This window comes from Cariama cristata, unplaced genomic scaffold, assembly GCF_000690535.1.
Source record: "Cariama cristata isolate BGI_N322 unplaced genomic scaffold, ASM69053v1 scaffold16778, whole genome shotgun sequence".
Classification (NCBI taxonomy): domain Eukaryota; kingdom Metazoa; phylum Chordata; class Aves; order Cariamiformes; family Cariamidae; genus Cariama; species Cariama cristata.
Window position 1 is genome coordinate 35360 of NW_009629577.1, and position 25950 is coordinate 61309.

A 25950-nucleotide genomic window follows, 5' to 3' on the forward strand; every position below is an offset into this window, starting at 1 on the left:
CCCCAAATATGTAAAGTCACTCTGGTGCAGCACTATGTTCTAAAGTAATTATGTTTTCAAAGATAACCTTCTCCAACTTGTCTATCTAGTTCCTGCTAGAGGAACAGAGATCTATTAAGAGGCAAACAACAATAAATACATGCTACCTCTGGGTCTCTGCAATGCTGGGCCACTGTCAATCCAAATAAAATCTGTGCTAAAATTAAACCAACATAAATTAACAAAATCCACCTTCACTAAATCACTTCACAAGAAAACTTTTTTAAAATAGAAAACATCACAAACAAGAGCAGGACCACCTGAGGTTAACAGATACATTTACAGAACAGTGGAAAGAGTAAGGAAAACAACCCTATTTGGTATTTACATTTCTCCTAGGCAATTATTTGGTTGTTGCTTACAGAACAGATTTTGTACTCATCCACAAAAGCACATCTGTTGTAATCCTGATGCATGTTTTCTACTTTTTGCCATTCCAAAAAGAGATTCTTAGTTCCTGAAAGAAAACATTTGAAATGTATTTTATTAACATAGCTCACTGCATGTGAATCTAGACTTACTGGGGGGCTAAATCCACCTTCATTCAAAGCAGTCAGACCACCTCACACATCCTCTCAGCTTGCTTTGCAGTAACAACCTTACTTCCACTTCTCCGAAAGGCTACTGAAATGGCTTGTTAATATTCAGGAAATTGGATTCTCACGCTAGGAAAGAATCAGCTTCTCAGGAGTCCTTAAAAAACAGAACCTAGAGTGTGACTAAAGCATGCGGACTGGCTATACCCATTTCAGAAAGCCAACAGCAGAAGCAGCATGCTGCCACCCACTCTTTTCCTGCAAACTCTTTTGCTACTGCTATTTCCAAGTACTGGAACAGTGTATTCATTGCAACTTCTTCCTACCAGCTCTGCACAGCAATGTTAACCCTGGTGTCATACAAGAAACAGAAGGCACAGAAGAGGCAGGAGGGCAGTGGCAGGCCTGGGAACTAAAGCCAGGTCTTCCTATTATAATGTTTCAGGCTGGAGACACCAGGCTCTTTCCGTTATATACCATACCATGGCAACCCTCAAAGGAAAAGAACGCTTTTGCCAAAAAATCCCAAATAACAGTCCCAGAAATTGTTTCTTTCAAACCATCATCAAGACTACCTTTGACAGGTTTTTTTTAAAACTGAGGACTCCCTGAATATTTGACAAAATTTTTGGTAGAAAAGGGTCCACCTCAAATCCTCAGAACAAACCTAGTCAAAACCCTCTACAGAACTGCCAATGAGGAACTACAGCGCTGCCACAGAGCTGGCCCAGAAAACAGGCATAGGTGAGACATGGAGGACACTATGCTACATTGTCATCCCAAACAAGATATATGGAAGTCCACAGGAGCAGAACAGCATCTGCTTCCTCTCTAGCCCACAGGATCTGTCTGCAGAAACTTGCTTCCAGCCACCACTTGCAAGTAAAGCTCTCCATTTCCTTCTCCTGATTAGCAAAGCCTGCCTCTACTCTAGACCTTGTCTCGCAAGCTCTGCTTGGTGCCCTTGTATACATCCTCTGGGCTCAGCCTCCTTTCATTTTTATCGGGTGGCAACTCGCCAGTATGTGTCAGAACTAATCATTCTGAGGAGACAAACACAGAGAGAGGTAAGGGAGAAGAGACCACACAACTGGGTGTCCTGATACCTAGAGTATGTGTTTGGTGCATCTGATCCCTCATCTCCCACTTCACATACCCGAGTCCTACAACAGCATAGCTGCTCTTATGCTCTTCTCTTTCCAATGGAAGATGCATTTTGCATAGGTAGGGTACTTGCAAAACATGCTACACTGCAGCACGAGGCCTGGGCCAGCCTAGATTATATGTGAACAGTTAAGCTGGATATGTCAGCATGCTGTTCCTCTGAACCTGTTATAGTGAGCTAATTATCCAATAGCATTTGTTACACTCCGATTCACTCCTTTACAGGATCACATCTTGTTCAACTTTCCCTCCCGTCTAAACCAGGACAAGATGCTAGCCAGCTGCACCAGCTGTACTACCAGCTCGCTGGCTGCTGGGAGTTCAAAGCCTACTTGCTGCTCTTGTGCAACCACATTGCATCCCAGCTTCCTAGTGAAATACTACACTGCTTCCCTGCAGCAGACAAAGTAAAAGCTAGAAAGCAGCGACTTTAGAGGATGCTAAACCTGGAAGACATTTAAGAAGAGGCCAACACTTACTTAATTCAGCTGACCTGATTCACATGCTTTGATCTGTCCAAATAGCTAACACTGTTTATCAGCAGGTCCAGATCAGCAGCCACAAAAATCGCATTACAAGGAAGATGGTTGAACCGAAACTCTTCTCTTGTAGATGCAGTCCCATACCAGCCCCTTTTCCTGGAGTCATTTCTCATTTCTAGTGAAGTTTTCCACTTCCAGTTTGAAAGATTAATAGAGACAACACATGAAGGGCTCAGTGTGTTACACACTTTGTTCTCCTGCAGAAGATATGATGATCTATTGTAACAGTACACCAATGGTAAGAGTATAACTGGCTCTTCATCTTATCCCTTCTTCCTTCCTTGCTCCCAACTGCATTTTCCTGCATGCATTTTCTGCTGTGCTATCTCTGTCACCACTCAACCCTTCTCTGGTTATGAGCCACTGAAGTGTGGCTCTTTACAAGAGTAGCACCAGGGCTGGATGGTTGCAAGGTTTTCTGATTAATCCAATTCTTAGATTTGGGAATGACAAGCCAGCACGGACTTCAAGGCCGTAACTACTAGACTACCCTGTAACCCAGTGGTATGCAGCATCCCACAGCTGTCTGCTGCGCCCACATACTGTCTTCTGCCTATGAACTCCTCTCAGGAGTTCTCCTCCGGCTAAATCCAGTACATGTTTTGTACCTCCAAACCCAGAGTACTTTTGATACGTGGCTCCGGAAAGGTTATCTGATCCTGCATTGCTAATGTAGGCTAGCTTCCTCTAATTCGTATTACAAGTCAGTGAAACTAAGCAATTCCTTCATCTCTGTGACTGCCTGGTCAGCATCTTCTCTGTGCTAGCCAAGTTCAGCAGAATAGCTGTAACACATTCACCTTCCCTCAGCAATAATGTACCTCTAGCTTAGGAAGTCCCTATGTCTCTGATAAGCAGAAACTGGGAGATTGTGCAGGGGTAAGTAAATTTATGCATGTTGTGTTTCTTATGTTCATTCCCTAAGTATCCCATGGGTGAAATCTAGCTGGAAACATGATTCTTAATTTTTATAGCTGGGCAGTGAATGCAAAGCTGTCATTAAAGAGTCAGGCTGAGCGGGGACAGTGGGAACTGCTATGTTCACTCTCTGTCCAGGAATTTCATGTTTCACTGCTCACTGGAAAGAACGTAAGTGAATAAAATCAGTCTTATTGCACAATTTGCAGTTACAAACATTCCTAGCCCAGCAGAGGGGAGCTGATCTGCAAAGGGGAACAGGAACATCTCTTGCCATGTCTGATCAGGTGGAACGCAGAACTGCACGTTAAATTTAGCAGAGTCCACAGTGTAGCAGGCTGCAAATCAGGCACAGCTGAATCAGTTGTTTCAGCACAAAACAAGAGAATGAAAAGGTGAGAAAGACTTTGAGCAACTACACAGTAAGAGGACTATCTGCTGTCATAGGCCACACTGCTAATAATTACTTGTGCCATGCTAGGCAATCTTTGGCACACTTCTCCAGCCAGCTTGCTGTATAGTGTTACAAACTTGCACTCAAATACAAACCATAACGGGCTGCCCCTGTGTCTGTTTCTGCTGTATGCCCCATCCCTGTCTCTCAACACCACAACCAGATTGCTTCTTCCCAACACTCCCCTGCCCTCGATGCACTGAATCGACAAAGCTCTGACTCGCCACAAATTAGCACACGGAGCCATTGGGTTGCAAAGCCACGTGGTGCCCTCACTGTCTCACTAGGACAAGCTGTGATGCTCTCCACAGGGGCCCTCAAAAGACTAGGACATCAGAAACCTTAAGGGATATATGAAGAGTGATGGAGAACATCCAGCACCTATCTCATAAGCTGTACCCTGTTGTCTTTAATTCTGCAGTTAAGCTTTGCTTTCTTTAGTTGCGACTCCATCTTCCAGGTGATGCACAGCACCAGTGACTCACCTCTACAACATTTCAGTAGCAAAGCCTGCTGTAAGCCAAGACCAGTCACCTCGAAAAGCCTTGGAGTCAAATTTTGCAACGTTACACATTGCTTGAAAATCAGATAAAAACAGTATGAGTAGATATGCATGAAGTGTGAATACTTAAAAGCAACCAGACCTCTACAGGACATGCTAAGTGACTGCCACTAGCATAGCCTGGAGAGGTAGAGAGGAAAGCAGCGATGCCAAAACTAGAAACTGGTCTCCTGTGCTATTTTCCCTGCACGATCTCTCAGTTACTCGATGACTCTGCAATACCTCTGAGGCTTACTAGTCTCTGTCCTTGAGAAATTTGACCTCGGCCTTCACCACTCCTGCAACAACGATTTCACAACCCATCTTCTCATGGCTGCTCATGCTGTGCAGTTTTGAAGTCCAACCCAGCAAACCCTTTTGCTGTTTGACTCGTGCTGGGGCAGAGCTGTTTCCTGCCACAGCTCTGCCACTCCTCAATAAATAAGATGGCATGTGACTGAAAATAAGACCATCTTCCTGGTAGGAGCTAACGCTGGGAAATGGATTGGCTTCAGGCACCACTATCTGAGACCTAGAGACTTTACCCGATTTTCATTCCTGTGAGACTTAGCAACAAGATAGCACCTTAATTTTCCCATGCCACTCTTACTAGAAATCATAGCAGAGATAAGGGATGACTGCTTCTACTCAAATCACTCTGAGGCAAGCACAGTTTCTGCCCTCACTAAAAGTAAATGCAGCACAGCTTTCAGAAAGATGCTTTCCCAACAGCATTAACTCTCAGCTATGAAAGCCCATCAGTAAAATCCCCTGCTGGAACCTCCTGTGGCCAAGATAAAGTTCTTTTTATCAGCTAACTAATCTGCAATTACTCTCCTCTAGGGACTGAAGTGGATGGAGGAAAACATCTTGGTCAGGGCAAATGCAATTAGAAACAGTGTTAAGTTATCTACAGGATGTTTGGAAGCCCTGCATAATACTTACAATACCTAAAGTGAAGACTCATACATTGGTGGGTCTCCAGGTTTCCATTACATGACCTGTGGCTAGACCCTGCATGATAAATTGACTAGTTTCCAGGGGAGCCAAGCTGGATTAAGAAGCAATGAGAACAGAAAACAAAACAGAGTTGAAGCAGACCAGCAGTGCTGAAGCACACACTCACACTCTGGCAGGGCAGAGGCAGGCATTTGCAAGCAGAGATGCTGCGGTTGAAGAGGATCTTGCCCAATCAAGGCGTGAGATCCCAGCTTCAAAGCAGATGTTCCTCCTAATTCAGCAGCGCTGCACCTCTGCCTGGCATGGGTGACACAAGAAGGAAGGAAGGAAGGAAAGCACTCTTTATGAAAAGCTTACAGACAGGCTCTGAACAGAAGCACTGCGTTGTCCCCTGTGACAAAAAGGCAACGTGGACAAGCTCTGGCTCATTGGAGAAGTCCTTGAGAAAGGTAGGTGAACACAGAAACCAGGAACCTCAGCTGATGAGGAAATGCAGAAAAAATTGTTCCACATGCCTTGTTCCCAGCCTTGAAACAAGTTACATTTTTGCTGTCTCTACCAGGTGGAAGTTGGTAGGTGCCTGTGCAGCTCCTGCCTCTGCAGACCCTGGGAAGCTCTTTGACTCTCTGTGGGATGGCATTGTCTGTGCACAGCACATGCCCTGGTGAACTCATTTCACCTGCTCATGCTCTGTGCTCTGCTTCCCAGCTGGAGGAAAGAATATTCCTTTTTACCTCACACGGGACTGTCAGTGAATGGAAATGTAAGCCTTACCCCATCCCTCCCCGCATCCCCTTCAGAGAATGCAGATGTATGAATCTGGCCAGGAACGCAGTCCTGCCTGGAAAGTTGAACAAGGAAGGTCATGGGAGACAGGCATTTGGACTGGCAGGAACCTGGGCTTCTTTCTCCGTCATCTCCGGGCAGGCAGGACCACTTGCTGCACGCACACTGAGGGCAGGAGCACAGTGAGGAGACCTGCTGCCTCCGGCTCTGCACCCATCTGCTGGGACATCATGGGCGCTTGCACCAGATGCTGGAGGAGGAAACCTTTAACAGACACCAGCTCCCAGGAGGCCTGTGGCTCTCCAGCACAGAGCTGAAGTGTCTTGGCGTGAGCAGCGATGCTCTTGCAGAGCTGATGCCTGTCACCCACCAGTTTGCTTAACGGCTACCTTTGCTTTTAAACATGAACCCTGGTGGAGGCCAAAGTGCTTGCTTGCTTAGAGTCAGTTCTCAGGCACTCTACCAGTTCACATTAGACCTGTCTAACTGTCTTGGGAATAAATGTGTCTGTGTATTCCAGGAGAAAAGAAATAAAAAAAAAAAAAAACAAAAAAAAACAAACCAAATTCTGGCCAAGTGTTGATACTAAACTGAAAAAAGGAGCCAGCCAGGAATGTAGTTAAAACTCAGTTCTAGCTCTGCCCCTTTGTGCTTAGTCCAAAAAAGGGCATGAATTTCCCAATGCCTGTGGAGTTCAGAGGCAGGCGACCAGCAGGATTGTACACAGTGCCACAGTAGCAGGGTGCCAGGCAAGCTAGACCTGACTGAGAGTTTCTAGAAAAACCAAGCCCTAGATGTGAGATGAAGCACAGAATGACAGCCCGAGGCAGAGACTGGGAGTAACTCAAACCCCCATCCCTTTGCCTCTCCCCTTATCCTGCTGCACAGACACCTTGGGGGCTGGTGCTGTGCATACAACCAGGTGAGTGCAAAGTAACATTTCATTTAGCTTCTGCCATCAGCAGCAAAGTCTGCCCTAGACCACATTTACGTTAAGATGGGGAGAAAGGAAGAAGAAAATGCAAGCCAAGGGAAAGTAGAACTGAGCATAGAGCATTTTTCTTAACATTATGTCCAAGGCTCTTGACCATATAAACCAAAGAAGGAGTGAAGTTTTTGGGACAGCAGGGAAAAGCTGATTGACCTGAAACAGCAGGAAAACAAGAGGATCACTTGCAACAGTTTCCTAATGAGCTGAGATCATTGGGGCTGGTTCTAGCCCATGTAATGTAGTCATTCAGTTCCCATTCAAAACGCATGCACTGTATGCATGGGTATCCATATAAAGACTAAAAAGAAAGAGTTGAGTGTGAAAAACTTGTCTATTTCTAATAAAACAAATGAATCAATGCTGATTCATGACCACTGAGCATTTGAACAGGTAGGCAGTTTTCAGGATGTAAACCAGTGTGACTAAGGCAGGTGACTACAGAACTAGCATCCTGCAATGTTACACTACAGAAATGTGTATAACATGCTTGATATAGGGAATTGATGCTTTCCCTGGCTGAGACACATCTCAGGAAAGCACTGTGCAGGGAGGGATAAAAAGTGAAGGTCAGCCCCATCACCCACACAGAGGAGCAGCTGTAAACTCAGTGTAAACCAGCTGTGTTTTCCGGAGAGGTAATCTCCATGAGGCCAATGGGTCCCATGTTTGTATGAAGAGATCTAACATCAGAATTTATTCCTAGGACTTTTCCCACCTCTTCTAAAGAGACTGAAGCAGAAATCCACTGATGTCTGCCCGATATCCTGTCCTGACTTACACAAGTTTTGTATCAAGAAACAGCAGTTGACTTTTCACAAAATCTATTAAGACAAGACTATTGATACCTTTTCTGTTTCCTTGGTCTACCTGCTTCATCCTTGGCTAACTTGGTCTGTGTGCAGAGGGAGCTCTTCACCAGCCTCTGAGCTTCATCAAGGCAAGTCACAGAGGAAGAAAAGTAAAATAGCACCACAGGCTAGGGCAGCTTCCCTGCAAAATTCAGAACAGATCTGAAGCAGCTCACCTTCTGTCTAGCTACACAAGACCCTCCAAGGACTGTCCAAGAGCTGCAAGACTCCTTTTTCAGAGTCTTTCCTAAGACAAGCCTATTCTGGCTTTGGGGTCACATTCTGGATCCACCACTCTGGCTCCACATAACATGGCAAATCCCCTTATTTAGGGAAATCTAGCACCACGCAGCAGCTCTACAGCTACTTGATCTCTATAGACGTGGACAAACAACCTCTCAAAGAGATCTCCAGCATGTACCTGAACAGCAAGAACAGAAAAGCATGCAGCACATGGGATCACAACTGTAGGCTAGGCAGAGACCATGAAGTCATCACCATCACTTTCACTGCATTGCCTGGGATCCTGCCTTAAGCCAGCATACAGTCCTGCACACCCCCTTCCAAACCACAGCCACCAGCACTGAGCTCAGCAAAGAGCCTGCAGGGTGGCTCCTTCCAGAGAGATATCACTGGTGGAAGGATATATAGAAACATCAGTTACAGAGGGATATATAGAAGTGTCAATTACTGACCAGCACACATCTCTTAAAGACAACAGTGTCTAGAAACACCTCTGTTCCTCCTGTCTCACAGTCACACAGTCTTTGATTTGCTTAGGTTCCTGAGCTGCCAAAGGATGCAATTCCTCTAAATTTTAGATTTCTGCTTAGCTACTGCATGTGCACAACCACACATGACGGCACTGGAAAAAGAAAACGGTGCCCTCTCTCAAGGACTTACCCCAGTGAGCCCGTGACTTCTGGAAATTATTAAAACATTACGCTCCAGCAGCCATAGACAATGGGCTGCTATGCAGGTGACCCTGCTTCCCTAATACACCACAACGGGGAACGGTTATGTTCAAGACAGGTCTTCAAAACACCGTAATGGCCTTGAAATGCTACCAGCCTGAAAATTGCCTGAGCAAGGCCATGCGTTTGGCCAGGTTCGCAGTCCTCACTGAAAATGAGGACAGAAGAGTCATCCTTACCTATCCATGATGCTATCTGTAACAGTGGCATCACAGTGACATTTTGGAAAGTCTTGCAATAGCAGTAATGAGCTCCAACCTCTGCTTTGGCCAGCTGGCTAGCATTCAGTGCAGACTGAAGAATCCAGCCTGGAAATTTTAACTCTTAATGTCAAACTGGACTAGCCTAAAATAAGAATCAAATTTTAGGCAAAGGAAACTGAATAATTCTCAGAGGACTCATTACAGTGCTACTGTGCAGACATGTTGTAGCTTTTCCAGACAGTATGAACAAGAGGAGCAACCTCTGCTACTTACAAGCATCGCTGATGCCTCAGTTTCCCACCTGTATGCATCCCTGCTGCTGTTGCTGCCCCAGTAACTACTGGAAAAGACTGCTCTGGGGACCAACTCAAGTCATCTTTACAGGAGCATCCAGGAAGGTGTCTTGTGTTCCAGGATAGCCTCAGACTAAAGGGATCTGGCAACACAAGTGCTCTTTAAATCGCCCCTCATCTGCTTAGTGCTCCCTGTGCTTGGCATCACAAATCAATCGCAAGCTGACAGCCAACAGCAAGGGCTGTCATCACTTACCAAAATCCCAGCCCTTCACTTGGGTATGGGAAGGGCTTTTGTCAGCATGAGGGGAGCAGTGCCATACTGTATGCTCACAGCACAGGGCGCTCAGTGCCCTCCTGCCATGCATCCTCCCATCAGCCATGCCCCGGGGACCATCCCCTGCCCTGCACCAGGCAGGGACAGTAGTCCCTGCTCTTTACAGTCTCCTGGAACAGGTGTAAACCACGGAGGTTAAGGCAGGGGCTCAGTGAGATGAAGGAGGCATTGAACTCTAATGACTCACCCCTGACTAGCCTGTGCAGGAATGTGGCTTCCGGGCAGCATTATGGTTTTATGGTCCCACTTCATTCCTTGTTACACAGGTAAACAAAGCCCAGAAGAGCTGACCCCTGCTCTGTGGGGAGCTTCCTCTGCAGGTATTGCAGCATTGAGTGCAGCCCTACAAGTCTTTTGGTCCTTCTCACAGGTACACACACATTTGGGTGATGCCCAAGGGCATTTGGAACAGGCTAGCACAGGCCTCCAGTACCTCAAGGACACAACAGACCCCTCTGCTTGGCCGTGTTGTTTCGCTGCTCCTAAAAGCTCAGCCCATTGGCAAAGAACGTGCAGCAGAAAGCACACAGCTTTGACCTGCAGCTGCCCCCATGCTAAAGTCACAGTACCTCTCCTTCAGAATAATTTCTTGTCCTATGTCTCACTGTGAAAAAAAATTAAAATAGTCTAGTTTCAGATTAGCATAAAGAAAGTCACATTGGCACTGCTAACAAACTTACGAAGCCTCAACCTGATCCACAGAAAAGAATTTAAAAAATAAAAAATCTGGAAGCTGCTTGAAACTGCTTGTCTAGCCTTAATTGCAGATGTCTAAATGCCCCAAATTGGTATTTTATAAGACAGAACAAAATGTACATTGATTCCATGCATGAATCAGCAGCCCTTGAACACTACCTAGCAATCTTTTCTGTTTCAGAGAGCTATTTGGTGGCGATTGAAAGCCTGAATGATGGCAATTCCACCAGGTCCTAGGGAAATTTGTCCAACTGGCTAATTGCCCTCACTAGAAACAGTTATATTGATTCTGAGAGTGTGTATTCTCAGCTGCTAGGTCACTGGACTTGGGGCTTTTGCTGCACTGTCCCTCTTCCTCAGACAGATACCCTACCATGCTCATGAAATGACTGGTCAGTTTCTCTACAAACAACTTTGTAGATCGAGTTTCTTTAATCTCCTGTGGTACAGGCATGGTCTTCAGGTCACAAATTAATCGTGTCTCTCTTTTCTGACCTTTCTCCAGTTCCTCAGTGCTCTTTGAAGTGCTGACATCAGGACTAAGCAGTGTTCCGGCACTGGGCTTCCCAGCACATTTCTCCCCGGCTCCTACCACTCACCTGAGGACTGCAATCTCCCTCTCAGCTGCTGTACTGGGCTTGTCAGTCATGTTAGCTAGTTATCTTCCAAGCCCTTTGCACCATCGATGTATTCCAGATAAGGCCTCCAGCCTTGCTAGCTTCATGCCCATGCTTTGCTTCTAGAGGTACAGCCTTGCATTTAACAGCACTAGATGAGCCCAGCTTTCCACTCAGTCCTGCTCCCACAACCGATCCATTGTTTACTTCCCCTCCATCTGCAGGATCTCCATGTTTCTGCAAACAATTATTTGGTATTTACATCAGTGACAAAGCCCGTGGGTAATGCAAGTCCAGGAACAGATACCTTCAGTACTTCTTTATAAGCATCTTCTAGCTTCCCTTCTCCCTGCTGAAGGATGATTCTCCATCTGCAGCCATTTTATGAGAATGATCACTTCCCCTGGGCTGTTTACAGTAAGTCACTTTGATTTGCCTAGCATGTACTCCTATATCAGAATATCAGCAAGAACAAAATCAGAAGACTTCAAATCTATTATAGTTGTGTTGACATAACAACTTTTACCACCAAAAGTCATACTCTTAGCAAGAAGTGCGATCACGTTTGTCTGACCAGGCCAGTTTCCCATTCAAGGAAAATTGGCTAGCATCATCCTGCCTTCTCTCAGCTCCTTACCAGTTGCAGAACTTACCAACCTTTTTCTGCTTTGAGCAAACCGAAGTTTGGGTAGCCTGACAAGCTACATACTCATTGTCCCAGAATACTGCTGATACAGTAGGTTTTTTCCACTCCTCTGAATTTTTTCGAGTGTCTGTATTAATGATGCAAAGAGCTCCTTGGCATCGTCTCTAAATATTCTGGACTGCAAATTAACCATTGTTAATGTTTTGTACATTTAAAAACACTGACATTTAACATTTTTGCTAACTACTGGAAATAAATTCTTACTGGAGCAGAAAATATTCCCTTATGACTAAGCTATGAATACAGAGTCTTCTCCTTTCCAAACACCAAGAAATAGTTACTGGTTATTTCTGCCTTTTCTTTTTCATAAGCAACAATTTTGCAATCCTGTTCAGTATGGAGCCTGTACCACTGCTAGGTTTTCATGAATCTCGGATACATTTAAAGAATCCCTTCTAATTGTTCCAAACCCGCTGCCCAAAGGCTATTCATTGGTACCCTTCAGTTCTCTCATCAATTGTCTGCATTTCATTGTAGATTACTTGTCCACATCGCTTCCTCTATTTTTCCATTCGTTGTATTTTGGGATTTTTATTGCTGCTTTCATCTCCTCTGTTAACCAAAACAGCTTTTTTTAACTAAAGAATTCATATTTGCAAATGCAGAATTGTGGTTTCTCAGGGACCTAATACAGGATTCTTGAACAACTCCCAATTATCATTCACATGTTTATGCTTAAGTTCTTCCTTCCACTTTATTTGGACTATAATTATTTCCAGTTTGGGGAAATTGGGCCCCCTTGAAGTACCAATCATATGTATTATTGGTTGGGCCTATACATTGCCTTTTCACACAGCAAATTAAGTGCAGTCACGATCACTTGTAACCAAGCAAACATCCTTTTCAGTTCAGTGATTAATTCATTTTTATTAACCTGGATGAGGTCTGAAATTGCATTACTCCAAGCCAGCTCCAGATAGAGTGTTACTCACATCTATGTGTTTTAGGCAAACAGGTTTCTTCTAGTGCTGCAAAAAAATACCTGAAATACCTAAAAGGAAGTATAATTTTTCTCTTTCTTCTCCTCTGGCAGAGTTTCAAAGAGCTGCTCACCCAGGCATTATGCAATACCGATAACAAGTACTTCTGTCCCCTGTGTTGCTGTTCATCAGCTACAGCCTTGAGCTTTCCACATCTCCTTCTTTTGACCTATTGACAGCTTCACAGCAAATAAAAAGAAAGGTGGTGTCACCGTCTCTTCTTTCTCCATTTCATCCATCCTAGAAAGTATGGCTGTAGCTACTTTATTTTTAAACATTCCAAAAATGCAACTCATCCCACTGGACTCCAGCTGTAACAATAGCCCATTTATCTCAATTAACAGGCCTTATAAATTCATACAGGGATGAAACTTGTGATCAAATTACCCTAGCCTAACAAGTTACTGTACACTGACTGAGCAGCAGAGACTGTCCAGGAGCCCAGACTCAGGCTGTACTGCATGAATTGTTCCAGCAGTAATGCCTCCATCAGCAGCTCCCAGCCACCCCTTACATGCTTGCACTTTTGCATGGTCAAGCCTTTGTGCAGGCACTTGGGAAACTGGAAATACACTTGGGAAACTGGGAATGTAGTGCCCAGTGCAATATATTGAAACACCTGAGCTGTGACAGAGCACAGACTGGTGAGAGGTGGGGAGCAAGCGGCCAGACTGGGAGAAATTGGTCTGCTGCATCACCCCTCTCCAATGTAAGACTGAAAGGTACACTACCTGTCTGCCAGGTACCCACCATGGCCTCAATGTTATACCTTACCTCAGGATGTCTGCAACTGCTTGAGTACAGAAATCTCAGCCCTAAAAATCCCCAGAGACCATTTTACCAGATGTACCAACAGTGACAGGACTTCAGTTCCTCTCTCTAAGAGCTATAGATGAATTTGGTATGTTTGCACTTTGGGAAATACCCTGAAACTTCATGGGCAGCAATTGCCCCAGGCACACACAGAAGTCAGGGGAGTTCTTGTATAATTATAGGCATGGGATATCACAAAGCTGAGGTTAGTCAATACACACAGGTGGTCAAACTGCTGCACATTCCCAGCAGAATGGGTTGCTTTGGCCAGAATAAGGTAAGAGCTTCAAAACTGAGCTCAGAACATCAGAAGAAAACCTCTGTCTGTCTAGCACTGGCTAAGGGCATGTCTTCCCTGCTGGGACAGCCCTGGTCAAGCAGGCTAGCAACCACCGCGTCAAGCCTTCCCAGAGCTGCACAGCCCTGAGATGCCTAGTGAAAGACCTTGCAGAGCTGGTTTTGTGCTGATCCTCTGCAACTATGGCAAGCTAAGCTGCTTTAGCCTTCTTTACTGTCGGATTCTGACATAACTTACCTACCCTTCTGGGTGCACAGCCCAGGGGTAAAACTGTGGGAAAACCAGTGGATTTTCAGCACTTGAGTGATTTAGGCAGCTCCCCCCTGCAAAACAAGTAGAAGAGAAGCCCAAAGCCATAACAAAATCTGCTTTTCACCCTCTTTCTTCAGGTGTACCATGGAGCCAGGACTCAATAGTCTGATGAAAGGTTTGCAGGTGAAGAGGCAGGAAGATGTTTAGGGCAATGTCCAGATGAAAGTTCAAATTTTCTCAGTAGTTAAAATCTTTAAGCAGTTAACCCAGGACCTCTAGCAAAGGCATAGCTTTCACTTGAAACAACTGAAAATTCAGCCTACACTGAATCAGAGTAATCCAGAGCTGTAGCGTCAGTACCAGAGTCCTCCACAACACCCTACGTTGGGGCACATCCAGCAGCACAACACCGCAGGACTGCAGCTCTCCTGCTAGTTCAGAGCTTCTGGTGTTATTTATATAATTGGTTCCCAGAAGAAGTCCAAACACTTCCTCTGAGCTTGCAGGAAGCTCTTCAAAATGCCACAAGGTGCCAGAAAAGCAAAGCCAGGGAGCTGTAGTGATGCAGTCCTGTGCTGCCTTGCCTCAAGCATGAGTGAAAATCAGCTTGAGCCATGCTTGGAGGGGGCTGCTTGCTCAGTCATGTGGTGCACACCATGAAATCCATCACCTTGGTGGAGGTAGGATGGGTTATCTTGTGTGACATCCCAGTAAGCCAACAAATGTGACTTCTGAAAGGTGGAGGGAGATAACTGTACTTGGGACACCCTCAAGAGAGCAACAAGGCACAACGCTCTCCCCATGAGCCACGCGTCTCAGTGGGGTCTCTCACCACAGCTATTGCAAGTGGCCGGTGTGAGGATATCTCACCACCAGATATACCCAGTAAAGGCAGCCAGCACCTCAGCTTTTACCTTTGGGGGAGAGGAACATCCATGGGATGATGCTTGCTGTCTGGATCAAGTAGCACCTGGTAGCACTGATTTATTTGCAGCAAAATCAGCCAGATTTGATGCACAGTTGCAAACCCAGTTGATTCAAGCTTTGACAGCCTGATGGTCCACAAGGATGTATGACTATTTTTCTCACGTGGTACTGTCTGGTGGACATGAGGGAGTGGGGGACACTGATAAAATATATGCAATCCACACAGAAATTAAAGGTTTGAGTAAATAAGATGAAAATCAGACTCCAGCATTAAGTTATGGATGATGCAGCCTCTGTGCAAAAAGAACCACGCTCAGAAAGCAAAACAGATCAACACAAAAATACATAAAAGCTGCAATTAAAAAGAAAAAAAAAAAATATTCGCTAGAATATTCCCGTAATGCATTTATCAGACCCTTCACGTAAGTCGTCTGAAACAGTTTATCCTTTTTTGCCAAAGATTAATTTGACTTCTAGCCAAAACTAGCAACCTTGCTAATCTTGTTAGAGCAGAGTAAAGAGACTGAGAAATGCACAAGACCAGCTACCTAAATCTTCCCTTACACAGTTATATGACAGGACTGTGATCACAGTAAATTGCAGACTAAACACTGTTACACATTTGGTTTTAATTGACAGGATTGTTCTTAAGTTGCATGGATGGATCCCTTCATAAACCTCTCCCCGGTTTCAGACTGCACAGCCAACTGCTCCCCACACACTTGTCTGTTCACATTTGACGTCTGCGTGTTCAAAAAAGATAAGCTTCATGAAAAGGAAGGAAATGTGGACCTTTGAGTGCTCCAGCAGGGAGACTGCCAAACTTAGGTCGGCTGACCTGCTCCTTATCAACTTCCAAGCCCAGCCCCTGTTTCCAGCAAGCCAACGGAGCTTGAAAGCTGTTATATCTGAGCACTTTTATTGCCTCTTGTCACATCTTAAGCCTCTGACTATGTGCTTGCACAGACTGCATGCTCTAGGAGACTGGACAGATGCACTGTGACCTGGAGCATAACCTAGACTGCATGCGCTGCGTGTAGGACCATCACACATGCCAAGGTCAGGCTTTGGAAGGAAAAGGGCTGTTGCACCCCTGGGAGCACCATCTCACCTAGCAGCCCGGCAGGAAGAGCTGCTGCTTTCCAAGGGTACAGCACACGCAGGCGTGACAGCAACACTAACCCTGAAGCCCAGCCTGCCCTGGCATCTCTCTTCCAAAAGCAGGCAGGATGACCAGGAAGAAGGAGAGTCGGCAGCCAGCTATCAGTGCGCTCAGCAGAGCCTGGAACCAGGCAAGTCCTGCACAAGACACCTAGCCAGGCCCAGGTAGATGCTCACGCTCTGTCCCCACTGGCACTGCTGGCATAGCTCAGCATCTTCAGAGAGAAGTCATGCCCTTTGTTTCAGCTGCTCACTTCAGCCATCCCTCTGGGAAATGCAGCCTCAGTTATGTTTTGGGAACAACCTTCCCACACCCGCCCAGTGGGGCAGAAGCCCAGCACCCTATCTCCAACAACAGAAGAGCACCTACAGAGCTGCTCTTCTCCTGGTACCTGCCCTCAGTTCAAGCTGTCAGGGGCCAAGGGATGTCTTGAGCTAGAGATGGCGCTTGGGACATGTATGAGACTCCCTGGCGTGACTATCCTTCATCCATCTAATCCTTTTGAAACTGTTCACATGTTTTGGTGTCCGAGCATCCTTCATCCAAGCATTGTGGAAATGAACAACATCTTGTATGGATGTGCATCTACCTGCTAAGCCTACTGCCTGATAATAATTTTACTGAGGGATCCAATATTTCCTCTGTTATCAAAAACACTGAAGAATTGTCCCTGCTGCTCCCTTTCAGCATTAGGCCAGATAAAGCAATAGACATCGTAAAATTGTGTTATAGTCTTCTCATCCTACTTGCAACCAACCTTTCTAACTAGCTAATAAAAGCCTTCATGAGATTATAGGAAATAATATAGAAATAAAAGAGAAAATTGTAACTCAACATGGCTAATGGAAACCATACTCTTTCCAAAAATCCTGATAACCTTCTGCAAGCTTTTAAGTTTACTTGGCAAAGGTAATAGCATCCATGAACAGACTTCTGAATACAGTGTACGGCAGTAGGAATTTAGAGAAATACAAAACGGACACATTACATACTGAAGACATGGGAAACAGAAATGGTAGTTAGTAGACCTGAAAATGTAAATGCAGATGAGAAACAACTGTGTAAGCCACTGCAGACCTCTGCAGGGGAAATTCTTTGCTGTACAGCATTCAACATACATGTCAACAACCAAGAGGGCAAAACAAAAACAAAAACCCAATTCTATCATTAATGGATTTTGCAGATAAAAGTAAGGTCAGGGGAGCAAAATAATTAGGGGAAGAGAGCAGAGGTGCTGTGTAAACTGGATCTCTTGTTAAAACAAATACTGTCTGCTGGCTTGCAGTTTGTCTTGGCCACAGAGCAGACAGGGATTGGACCACAACACCACAGGTAACACTCTCTCTTTCCTGAGAAGCAGTGAGAGTAAAAAGGACTTTGAATGCCCCAAGTGTGAGCTCTCAGAAAACCACTGTGCCTGAACGAACCACAGACAAACTCAGATGCATGAACAAGGAAAGATGAGGATGGTGACACTACCACTGCTCCAAGCACACGCGTTACTGCCACAAAGCAAGACAGATGCTGCTAGGCCTGGGAAGAGCCTAGGGAATAGTTAACATGTAGAAAATGTGCCCCACTGGGAAAGGCTCAGCAGATTCCCTTTGCTTCATTTAACAAAAAGAACATTAAAGGACAAACCGAATACAGTTGCAGTACCCACACAAGGTAGAGAAAGTTGGCAGCAGAGGCTCTTTGGTGGTATACAAACCCTTATAGAATCAAACAGTTGAAAGCTGAAGCTGGGCTGTATTCTCGGTCTGACATGTCTGGGTTTGTTGAAGAAAACTTAAAATTAGTCTTTGGAACCACTGCCATGGGACAGAAACCCTGTCACTGGGATCCCCATGGCTCTGGCAATCTGGTCTGGGCCAAAAAGGAACCATCCTACAGCTGCTGGGTGGCAGGGCATCAGCAGTGCAGTCCAGTTCTTAGGTCGCGAAGGAAATTGTCTTCTACAGCTCTGCAGGCTGCAGAGGTTGCAACCTTGCTGTCTAAGGGAAAAGCTGGCAGCTACAGACCCACACTTTGGGCTTAGTAACGGGCGATAAGTAGTGAGACCTCAGCATCAGGCCACTGTGACGGATTGCTGTAAGTCTGCACCAAGACCCAAGAACGTGCAAATCAAAGCTTAGTACAGAGGCTCCAGACTGTCTGACCAGCTGAATGAGCCAAGCCCACATCCCCTCCCAGCTCCACACTCCTCACTGCTGGTTGAGTTGCTCCAAAAAGCATCCAACCCAGAGCTTCTGTGTGCTCCCTTGAGCAGCCTTCAATGCCCAGGACCCCGCTCAGCCTGCTGACAGGGCTATGCTCCTTTGCAGTAACAGTACTCTTACCCAAAGCTAGAGGATCTCAAGTGCCATGGACTGTATCTGCCAACCAGCTCACCAGCCTAGTGCTGACTTGTCAGAAGACAGCAGGATAACCCAGTCATGACTGCCCTCAGAGCACTGGGTGCAACTCATTGCCCTGTCCTTGCTAACTGGGAAAAGAGGAAAGTGTATGGGCACGCTCACATTGTAACAGTGGGAGCCAGCCACAGGCACGGGACTGTCTGTGGGAGCTGCCAGGAGACATGAAGCCACATTAACTGCCTGATGTCTTCTGTTTCTGCTGTGTAATATGCTGAGCAAAGCGCATTTTTAATGGGAAAATCCAGCTAGTTTATAAGTGCACAGGGTGAAAATGCAAGGAGCTTACGATGGCACATGTGACCAATGCAAACCGGTGCTACAGCAAAATCTGCAGTTTGGGATTTCAAAGCCCTACCGCAGAGTCCAGGCTGTTTCAAACAAAGTCTCCACCCTTCTAAACGCAGAGACAGCAGATCAGCAACTGAATTCCCCTTTTACTCTCACTGAGGGAAAAACCCAGAATTCTCCAGGTAGTTAATAAGATCTTAATTAAACTCTAAGTATGACAATAGAAATGTGAACCCTTAGCTATTTTGGTTCCCACCAGCCAGCCCATTCCCCATCCCAGATGTCTAGACCTAGAGGCTGCAGGTATGTCTACACACAAACTGAAAACAAAACCAAATCTAGATCACAGACTCCAGCAGCCAAAGATGCAAACAGGATCAATTCAGTTGTTTCAGCTCCAGTTCATGTGCAGAAAACCCTGATGTTCCCATTACCTGAGGAGGGAGGGCTGTTCCTGACACATACATCCTAAAGTTACACCCTCAGGGCAGAAGATGCAATCAGGTTACCGCAAGTAGTGTCCCGTCCAACTTGCTCAGCAGTGAGTGCTCTGCTCCTCTGTCAGCTCTTTCATCAAGCAACTGCACTTTGCTCCAAGTTCAGATCTGAACTACTCATTGCAGAGCTCCCACTGCATGCCTCTCCTTGATCTTTCTTTCTCTGAGGTTCTTTGTTACTGCTGTTGTCAGAGGTGAACCAGAACCAGAGTCTCATGAATGGAAACGCTGCCAGATCTGACCACATCACCCCAGAAATTAAAGACAAACATTATAACTGATCAACTCAGTGTAGCAAAAAAGTTCTTTGTTTGAAATGAGGAGACTAGCACCATTCTCTCCAATTTCATATCTTATCTTTCGGGCTTAATTTCAAACCATCACTGCTGTTTCTCTAACTGCCTTAGAAGGGGAAAAAAAATCAACCAACTACCCCCCCACACACACGTAACAAGGCAGTGGTGTCTTGGCTTTCTACTTTCCCCATAGATGTGGACTGCTACTAAATAATAGTATATTACATAGTATAAACGAGGGGCTATCAAGGGTGGCCCTTGCAGCCAAGTGGGTACATAGGTTAAGCAAGAAAAATCATGTTGCAGTTACATCAGGAGGATTATATTTGCTAAGCAGGAGTCTACAGCTCTCACTTGGAAGAGCTGGGAACCCTTTAGAGAAAAGCAGGAATCTCTCAGTTCTTTGCTGCTTGCAGAGGTTGCTCTTTGAGTGGAAACATTAACAATGTCTTAATTAACACAAAATGATCAATCCTAGAAGCTTTTGCTTCATTTTCTATCTGCAGTTAACTGTATGAGGAAGCAGCTGAAGGATGCCAAAGGCAAGACTTTCAAGTGCTCAGTCCCAGAGCTGGAGCCAGGATTTCAGGAGCAGTCAGTCCTCAGTGGCTCCCTGCTTTCTACTGCCACCCAAGCAACTTTGAAGACTAGTTTTGAAGATGTAGCCATGTATTCAGATGCTCAGGTAGGAACAGAGTGCTGTGGCAAGGTCTGGACACAGGAAAGCCCCATGGGGAAAACAATTCTCAAATCAAGGACAGCTAACAGGTAGAGTCTTCTGTCAAGTGTCCCAAGCTTGGAGAAGCCAAACTGGCCAGAATCTTGGCTAGGAAGTGGTGATGGCTGGACAGCATTTACGTGCTTAAGCCTCGGTCCCACGCAGAGGGTAGACACAAGTCCAAACTTCTTGTGTTCAAGCTCAAGTCGGTCTGTAAAAAACATAGCCTGGACTCCACCTGAGTGTGCCAAAGCACAGCCTGTTTGTAAGTGCACGGCATGGTACAGGCCAAGGTCAGTTCATTTTCTGAGCCAATATCACAAAGTGATGTTTATGACACTACAGCTGAAGCCAACAGCAAAGCCGCACAGGCTTCAGGCTGGAGCGCTAATGCCTCCAATCCAGCAAACTTGTAAGCAGATGCATAACTTGAACTGCTGGGAGGTCTGAGGGACTGAGCCCTGTGCTGGAAGTCAGCAGAGGCAGACTGTATAGCTATCCAGCCTTTTATCTTCTAGAATCCCAGAAGCTGCTAGGAATGAGACCTGCATCCTTATAGGGTATTGCATCAAAAAGAAGCACTACTCAAGGAAGAAGGCAGGGTAGGAGAAAAAAGGCTTTAAAACAAACTAGGACAGAAACAGCATGAAACAGGAAAATAAACATCATAGCCCTGGCATGGAGACAGACTAATCTTTCCATACTCCCTAAAGTTGCATAGATCTTAGAACAGGAGAGGAGAATTGAGGAGGCAGCAAAGTATTTCACAGATTGTGTACACATCATTGTGTACCATACAGAAATGATACTTTTATGGTCTGGCTATGTGGGTAGCCAGCCTGAGTTGAACAAGAACAGATGGATTTAGCAGGTAAAATAATAGAGTCATAAAACAAAAGATAAAGAAGAAACTGGAACAAATACAGCCAAACTAAAAAAAAAGCCCTATAACAGGCAGTGTTAGCTGTTGTACGTGTGGGATTTTTTTTGTTTATTTCATTTTTTCCCCTCTCTCCTCACAAGGAGGAGAGCAACATCTCTAGCTTGAGTTTGTCTGCACTTTGCAGTTACTGAGCACTGTGCAACTCCATGGAGACAATCGATGATAAACTGTTACAGACTTTCATCTGCAATAACATACCCACACCAACCAGGCCCTATCCAATAGTATGGATTAAAAGAGGGACCTAGCTAATACCAATGTATTGCTCATAAGTGCCCTGGGAGCCCTCCTCACCAGGCAGGACAACTGTGTTGTCAGCGAAAGAGCGAGCAAACTCTATGCAGAAACATAAACTGAGAGTGCTAAACTTGCTTCCCTGCCAAGTAAATCATCTCTTTGCAACTCTGCTGCAACAAAAAAAGCATTTCCTGCACAGGATTAGACCATTCCTTACGGTTTTGTGTCCCCATTTTCCCCAGGAGAAGTTTGTAAGTTGTCTGTGTGTTCGCTTACTTGAAAGGCAGACATGGAAGTGCTCCGATACTGGGGGCACCCAGACAGCAGCACAACACCAAAGGAAATAATTTTCAAATAGTCTATTTCAAAGTCTTTGTTTGGCTTATATTAAACACATAATTAATTCAACTGCCTGAACAAACTGAGAAGAAAGCTCTGAAATCAAAGATATACCGAACTGCCAACCACCAGAGTTCACAAGTCAGGTTCTGAAGCAACCATGAAATTGGCTTAGAAACATAAAAATCATCTACCTTCAGTTCTCTTTTTCCTCAAGCTGCCTGTATTGGAAATCTAGAAGTGGGCAGAAGCGCGGGTGTGCATTTGTGGTGCAGTAGCTGCTCCAGACCTGGTCCAGCAAGGGACAGCACGCTCCTTCCCTCTGGAAGTGAGCAGGCAGAGGAGAGGCTGCAGCTCACATGATGCACATGCACAACTCCACCAGCTGTGGAGTAATCACAGGCTGTGATTTTCCCAACTAGAGCCAAGTTTTTCTTGCAGTTCTGGTTACCCTGACCCCCTCAGCTGGGCTCTCACAATAAATGTCACCACGTTGGGAAACTCTGGATGTTGCAGCTCTGTGTCCCCACCCCATGCAGCTTCCCAGCTCACTTTGTATTTATTCTACCTGTAAAACAGCACAGCAACAGCCACTCTTTGAAGAAAGCTGTGTGAAGGCCTAAAGTGAGTGTCAACAGTTGCATGAATTTAATGGGGACATGATTTGCAACCTATATTTCTCAGCCTCCCTACCACTTTCTTACAAGGCAGTGGAGAAAGCACATGCCTCGCCCCCTCACCCTGCTTCTATCATGCTAAACCAGAGGGGCAGCATCAGCAAAAGAAAAACACAGGCAATAACCTTAGTAAAGCCTCAACTGGATAGGAGGTGGAGCAGATGGAACTTCCGAGCCCATTCCTTGGGTGACTGCAAGCAAACAGTGACAGCACAAGGATTCAAAGCACAGTTAAGCAAAAGACTGGAGATGTGAATGAGGCTGCCCAGCTCCAAACAAGGGAAGAGAGGAGTACAGATGCCCTGCCCGCAGTTAAGGAGTGCACAAGTGATGCACCCTGGGCTGCCATGCTATTCCCTGCACAGTGGTCCCCCACCAAGATTGGCAGGGGTAGTAGCACTTCTGCATCTGTCCCGAATTGTTGTCCCTAGCCTTGCTGGGCTGCACCTCCCCTTCTGCTCCTTCCCTTCCAGCACGAGAAACTCTGCATCAGTGATGGAAGAGGCTTCAGGATACAGGAGAAAGGGTCAGGCATCAGTTAAAATTCCCCAGCCCAATGACCAAAGGCCCTCCTAACCTTGGGCTACCAGAGCATGCTGTTACAGCAGATCTCACCTATTCCTAAGTAAATGCCACTTCCCCTCCCCAAACTTGTATCTTCCTGCAGCACAGGTACCCCATGCCAGAGAGCAACCTTATACCTGCTTGTGATGCCACTGGGCAGGCAGAGACAGCAACAGATGCTGCTTCCTGATGTGTTTAGTTCAGAGAAGAGAGCCCACAACCACTCCATCCAACACACAGACAACACAGAGGTCATTCTACTTGCCAGGAGTGACAGTGCATGAACAATAGTGCTGAACTCCAGCTAGTTTGCAAACACAAAGGCACTTGCACGAGGGTGTGCACCAGCCTGTGAGCCCCATGCAAGAAGATGCGCTGTGCTGACCCTCACTTTTCCCAATGCAGAAGATGGGCCCCTATTTCTGAGGGCACTGAGAGGTCCACTAGGATACTTTTCCAACCAGTGCTTACTCCTCAGCTTTACTCACAGAGCCCCTGCGTCCCTCAAGTGATCACACCTTTCTTCTTAACTAGCTACTGCAAAAGCAAGTTTAGACACCAATCCCCAGCCTGCCCCAGGCTCCTGCAGGGCAGCCCAGTCAGGGTCAGAGAGCAGACATTCAAAGGTCCAGCACCTCTTAGGGTGGAACCTGCCCAAGGTTGCCCAGGGAAGAGGAAAGGGATGTCCCCAGGCCAGCTCTAAATGAATTTAGGGCATGGCCTGACTCCCACAGTTAGCAAACTCTCCTGCAGGCACAGGAAAAGGCATGGGCTGCAGGGAGTAAACGAGTCTCTCTGTAGAGAGCACTTACCCCACGCCCCAGCCCCTGCTCTTGCTGCTGCAATATCCACTGGAGTAGCCAGCCTGGCACCCTGCACACCACTCTGACTCACCTGGGAGAAGTTCAGCCCATTGAGCGGGTGGCACTGCTCCTCCACTTTCTCCACAGCACCCGTTTGCTTCCTCAGCCGTTCCGCTTCCTGGGCCAGGTACAAATCCAGGACAGGGACACCTCGCGACTTGATGTCTACCTCCGTCAGAGAGTTCACCATCAGCATCACCCACACCGGCCTCTTCCGCTCCCAGTTGCCAGCAATGGCGTTGAAGAGGTAGTCTGCGTACAGCCCTTTGCCCCGCTGGTCTGGGGTCATCCAGGATGGCATCATGAGCTTGACGTACTCCAGGTGCCGCTTGAGCCGGCGGTAGATGTCACGGGGCAGCACGTCCTGGAGGTTCTCCCCCTGTGGCAGGAGCTGGCAGCTGGTGAGAGCTGAGATGGTGTAGGGGTCAGTGAGGTCCAGCTCAAAGTACACGATGTGGCTCTGCTGGAAGGCCTTCTTGGAGTTCTCTGGGATGAAATCCCAGACGCGAGTGTACGGGACATGGATGGTGCCAAAGAAGTAAGATGGGGGATCTCTCTTGATGGTCCACAGGAAGGAGTTCAGCTCGCTTTGCTGCAGGAGAGGGAGACACAGCTGAGTAAGTATAGACATTTACGCTGGGCCACTGCAGTGCAGGGCTTAAGGAAAACATGGTGCCAAGCCAGCAGGTCACCTGGCTCAGGGGCTTGCCAGCATGGACTTCTCCTAAAGTGGATTTACTCGCACAGAGTCCTCTTTGACCATCCTTTTTCTCAGGTCTTGAGGTCAAAATTCAATTTTCATTAATTAAAACCACAAGAAGATTGGCCTTGGCTTTCTCCTCCTGAAAGGCAACACTGGGTCTTCTCAACAGTAACTCTGCCCTGACTCATCACCCACGTACCTGCCAAAACCAGCAGGAGAGCACAGCCCAAGCAGGCTACACTCCAGGCAAGACACTTATCCAGCTTCCACCTTTTATCAAGTCAAAAGCTGGCATCACTTTGCCAAAGCAGAGCAGGACAGCAGGGTTTCAATCACCTTCACCCTGCCTCTCACTTCAGCACAGCAAGGCACCTTTCATCAAAGAAACTGCTGTGACACTTAGTCAGAGGGTGGCAGCGTCTCAGGAGAGCTTTCTGCTCTGAGCAAGACACCGAACAGAGGAGTAACACAAAACACAGCTGGCAGGCAGACTTGCTGGAGCAGGTAAAAATACTGTTTTATAGGGATGCAGCACATGGCAGACAGACACACAGGCAAGACCCCTCACAGCCCACTTCTCTTTCTTAAAGATCAGAGAAGCACATGCAATACCTTGGAAAATAAGGAAATAAAATTCTGCAGGCCAAACTCGACCTGTGGTTCCAGGACATAGTGTTTTAAAGAGAGAGGAGGAAAAATCTTCTTTCTTAGGTTAGCTTGTAAAATCTCTCAAAACCCACAGCCATCAGAAAGTCAGAATCAGACTTTTAAGTTTGTTCTGCTGCAAAACATTCCTCACAGGATCCCCTGGAATACCAGGGTACAGGGCTGTGCTCAAGCCCTAAGCAATCACACAGGACAGGAGAGCAGATGGGACAAAATGAATCCTCCTTGGATCCTGCCAAGTCACTTTATACCAGCAGCAGGCACGACCTCCATCACCTACAGCACGTACCCCACTGGTGCAGTGGTTCTTACTGGAGCAACGGACACAAACAGTTTCTGTCCGTCTGTGCAGACAGGAAGAGGTAGCCTTTGCATGTCTAAAAGGACAGGCCTCCAGAGGCACTCAAACATCTGGTCAGCCTTTAGCCAGCAGATAACTCTAACCTCAGCTCTAAGGCAAAGTGTGCTTGTATGCTGATCTAAGAAGCCTGCGTGACTGCCAAATGCGGAACAGGCTGCTTGGAGGAATTTATTGGAAGCACATTGCCCGTAAATTTCTGATACTAAAGAGCCAGGGTCAGAAAGGTTAAAGACTGTTCTGCAATGGCTCATCCCGGACAACCTTCTCCAGAACCTCTCTACGTCAAACCCAGGCCACAGATCAGGTAGCACTTCAGCAAATTGCTACCATCAGTCCAGCTTACG

At 46.3% G+C, this 25950-nt stretch overlaps 1 protein-coding gene across 1 annotated transcript in view; it reads right to left on the reverse strand.

The window, feature by feature from the left end:
• The window catches only part of TRABD2A (TraB domain containing 2A), a gene marked incomplete at both ends in the record, with an annotated part of 48381 nt that extends 23913 nt beyond the window's left edge, over nt 1-24468 (reverse strand). The window contains one exon of the mRNA XM_009705222.1: nt 23908-24468. Within this exon, the coding sequence (XP_009703524.1) occupies nt 23908-24468 (561 nt within the window). The remainder of the gene's footprint in view (nt 1-23907) is intronic.
• Nucleotides 24469-25950: the final 1482 nt, after the last annotated feature.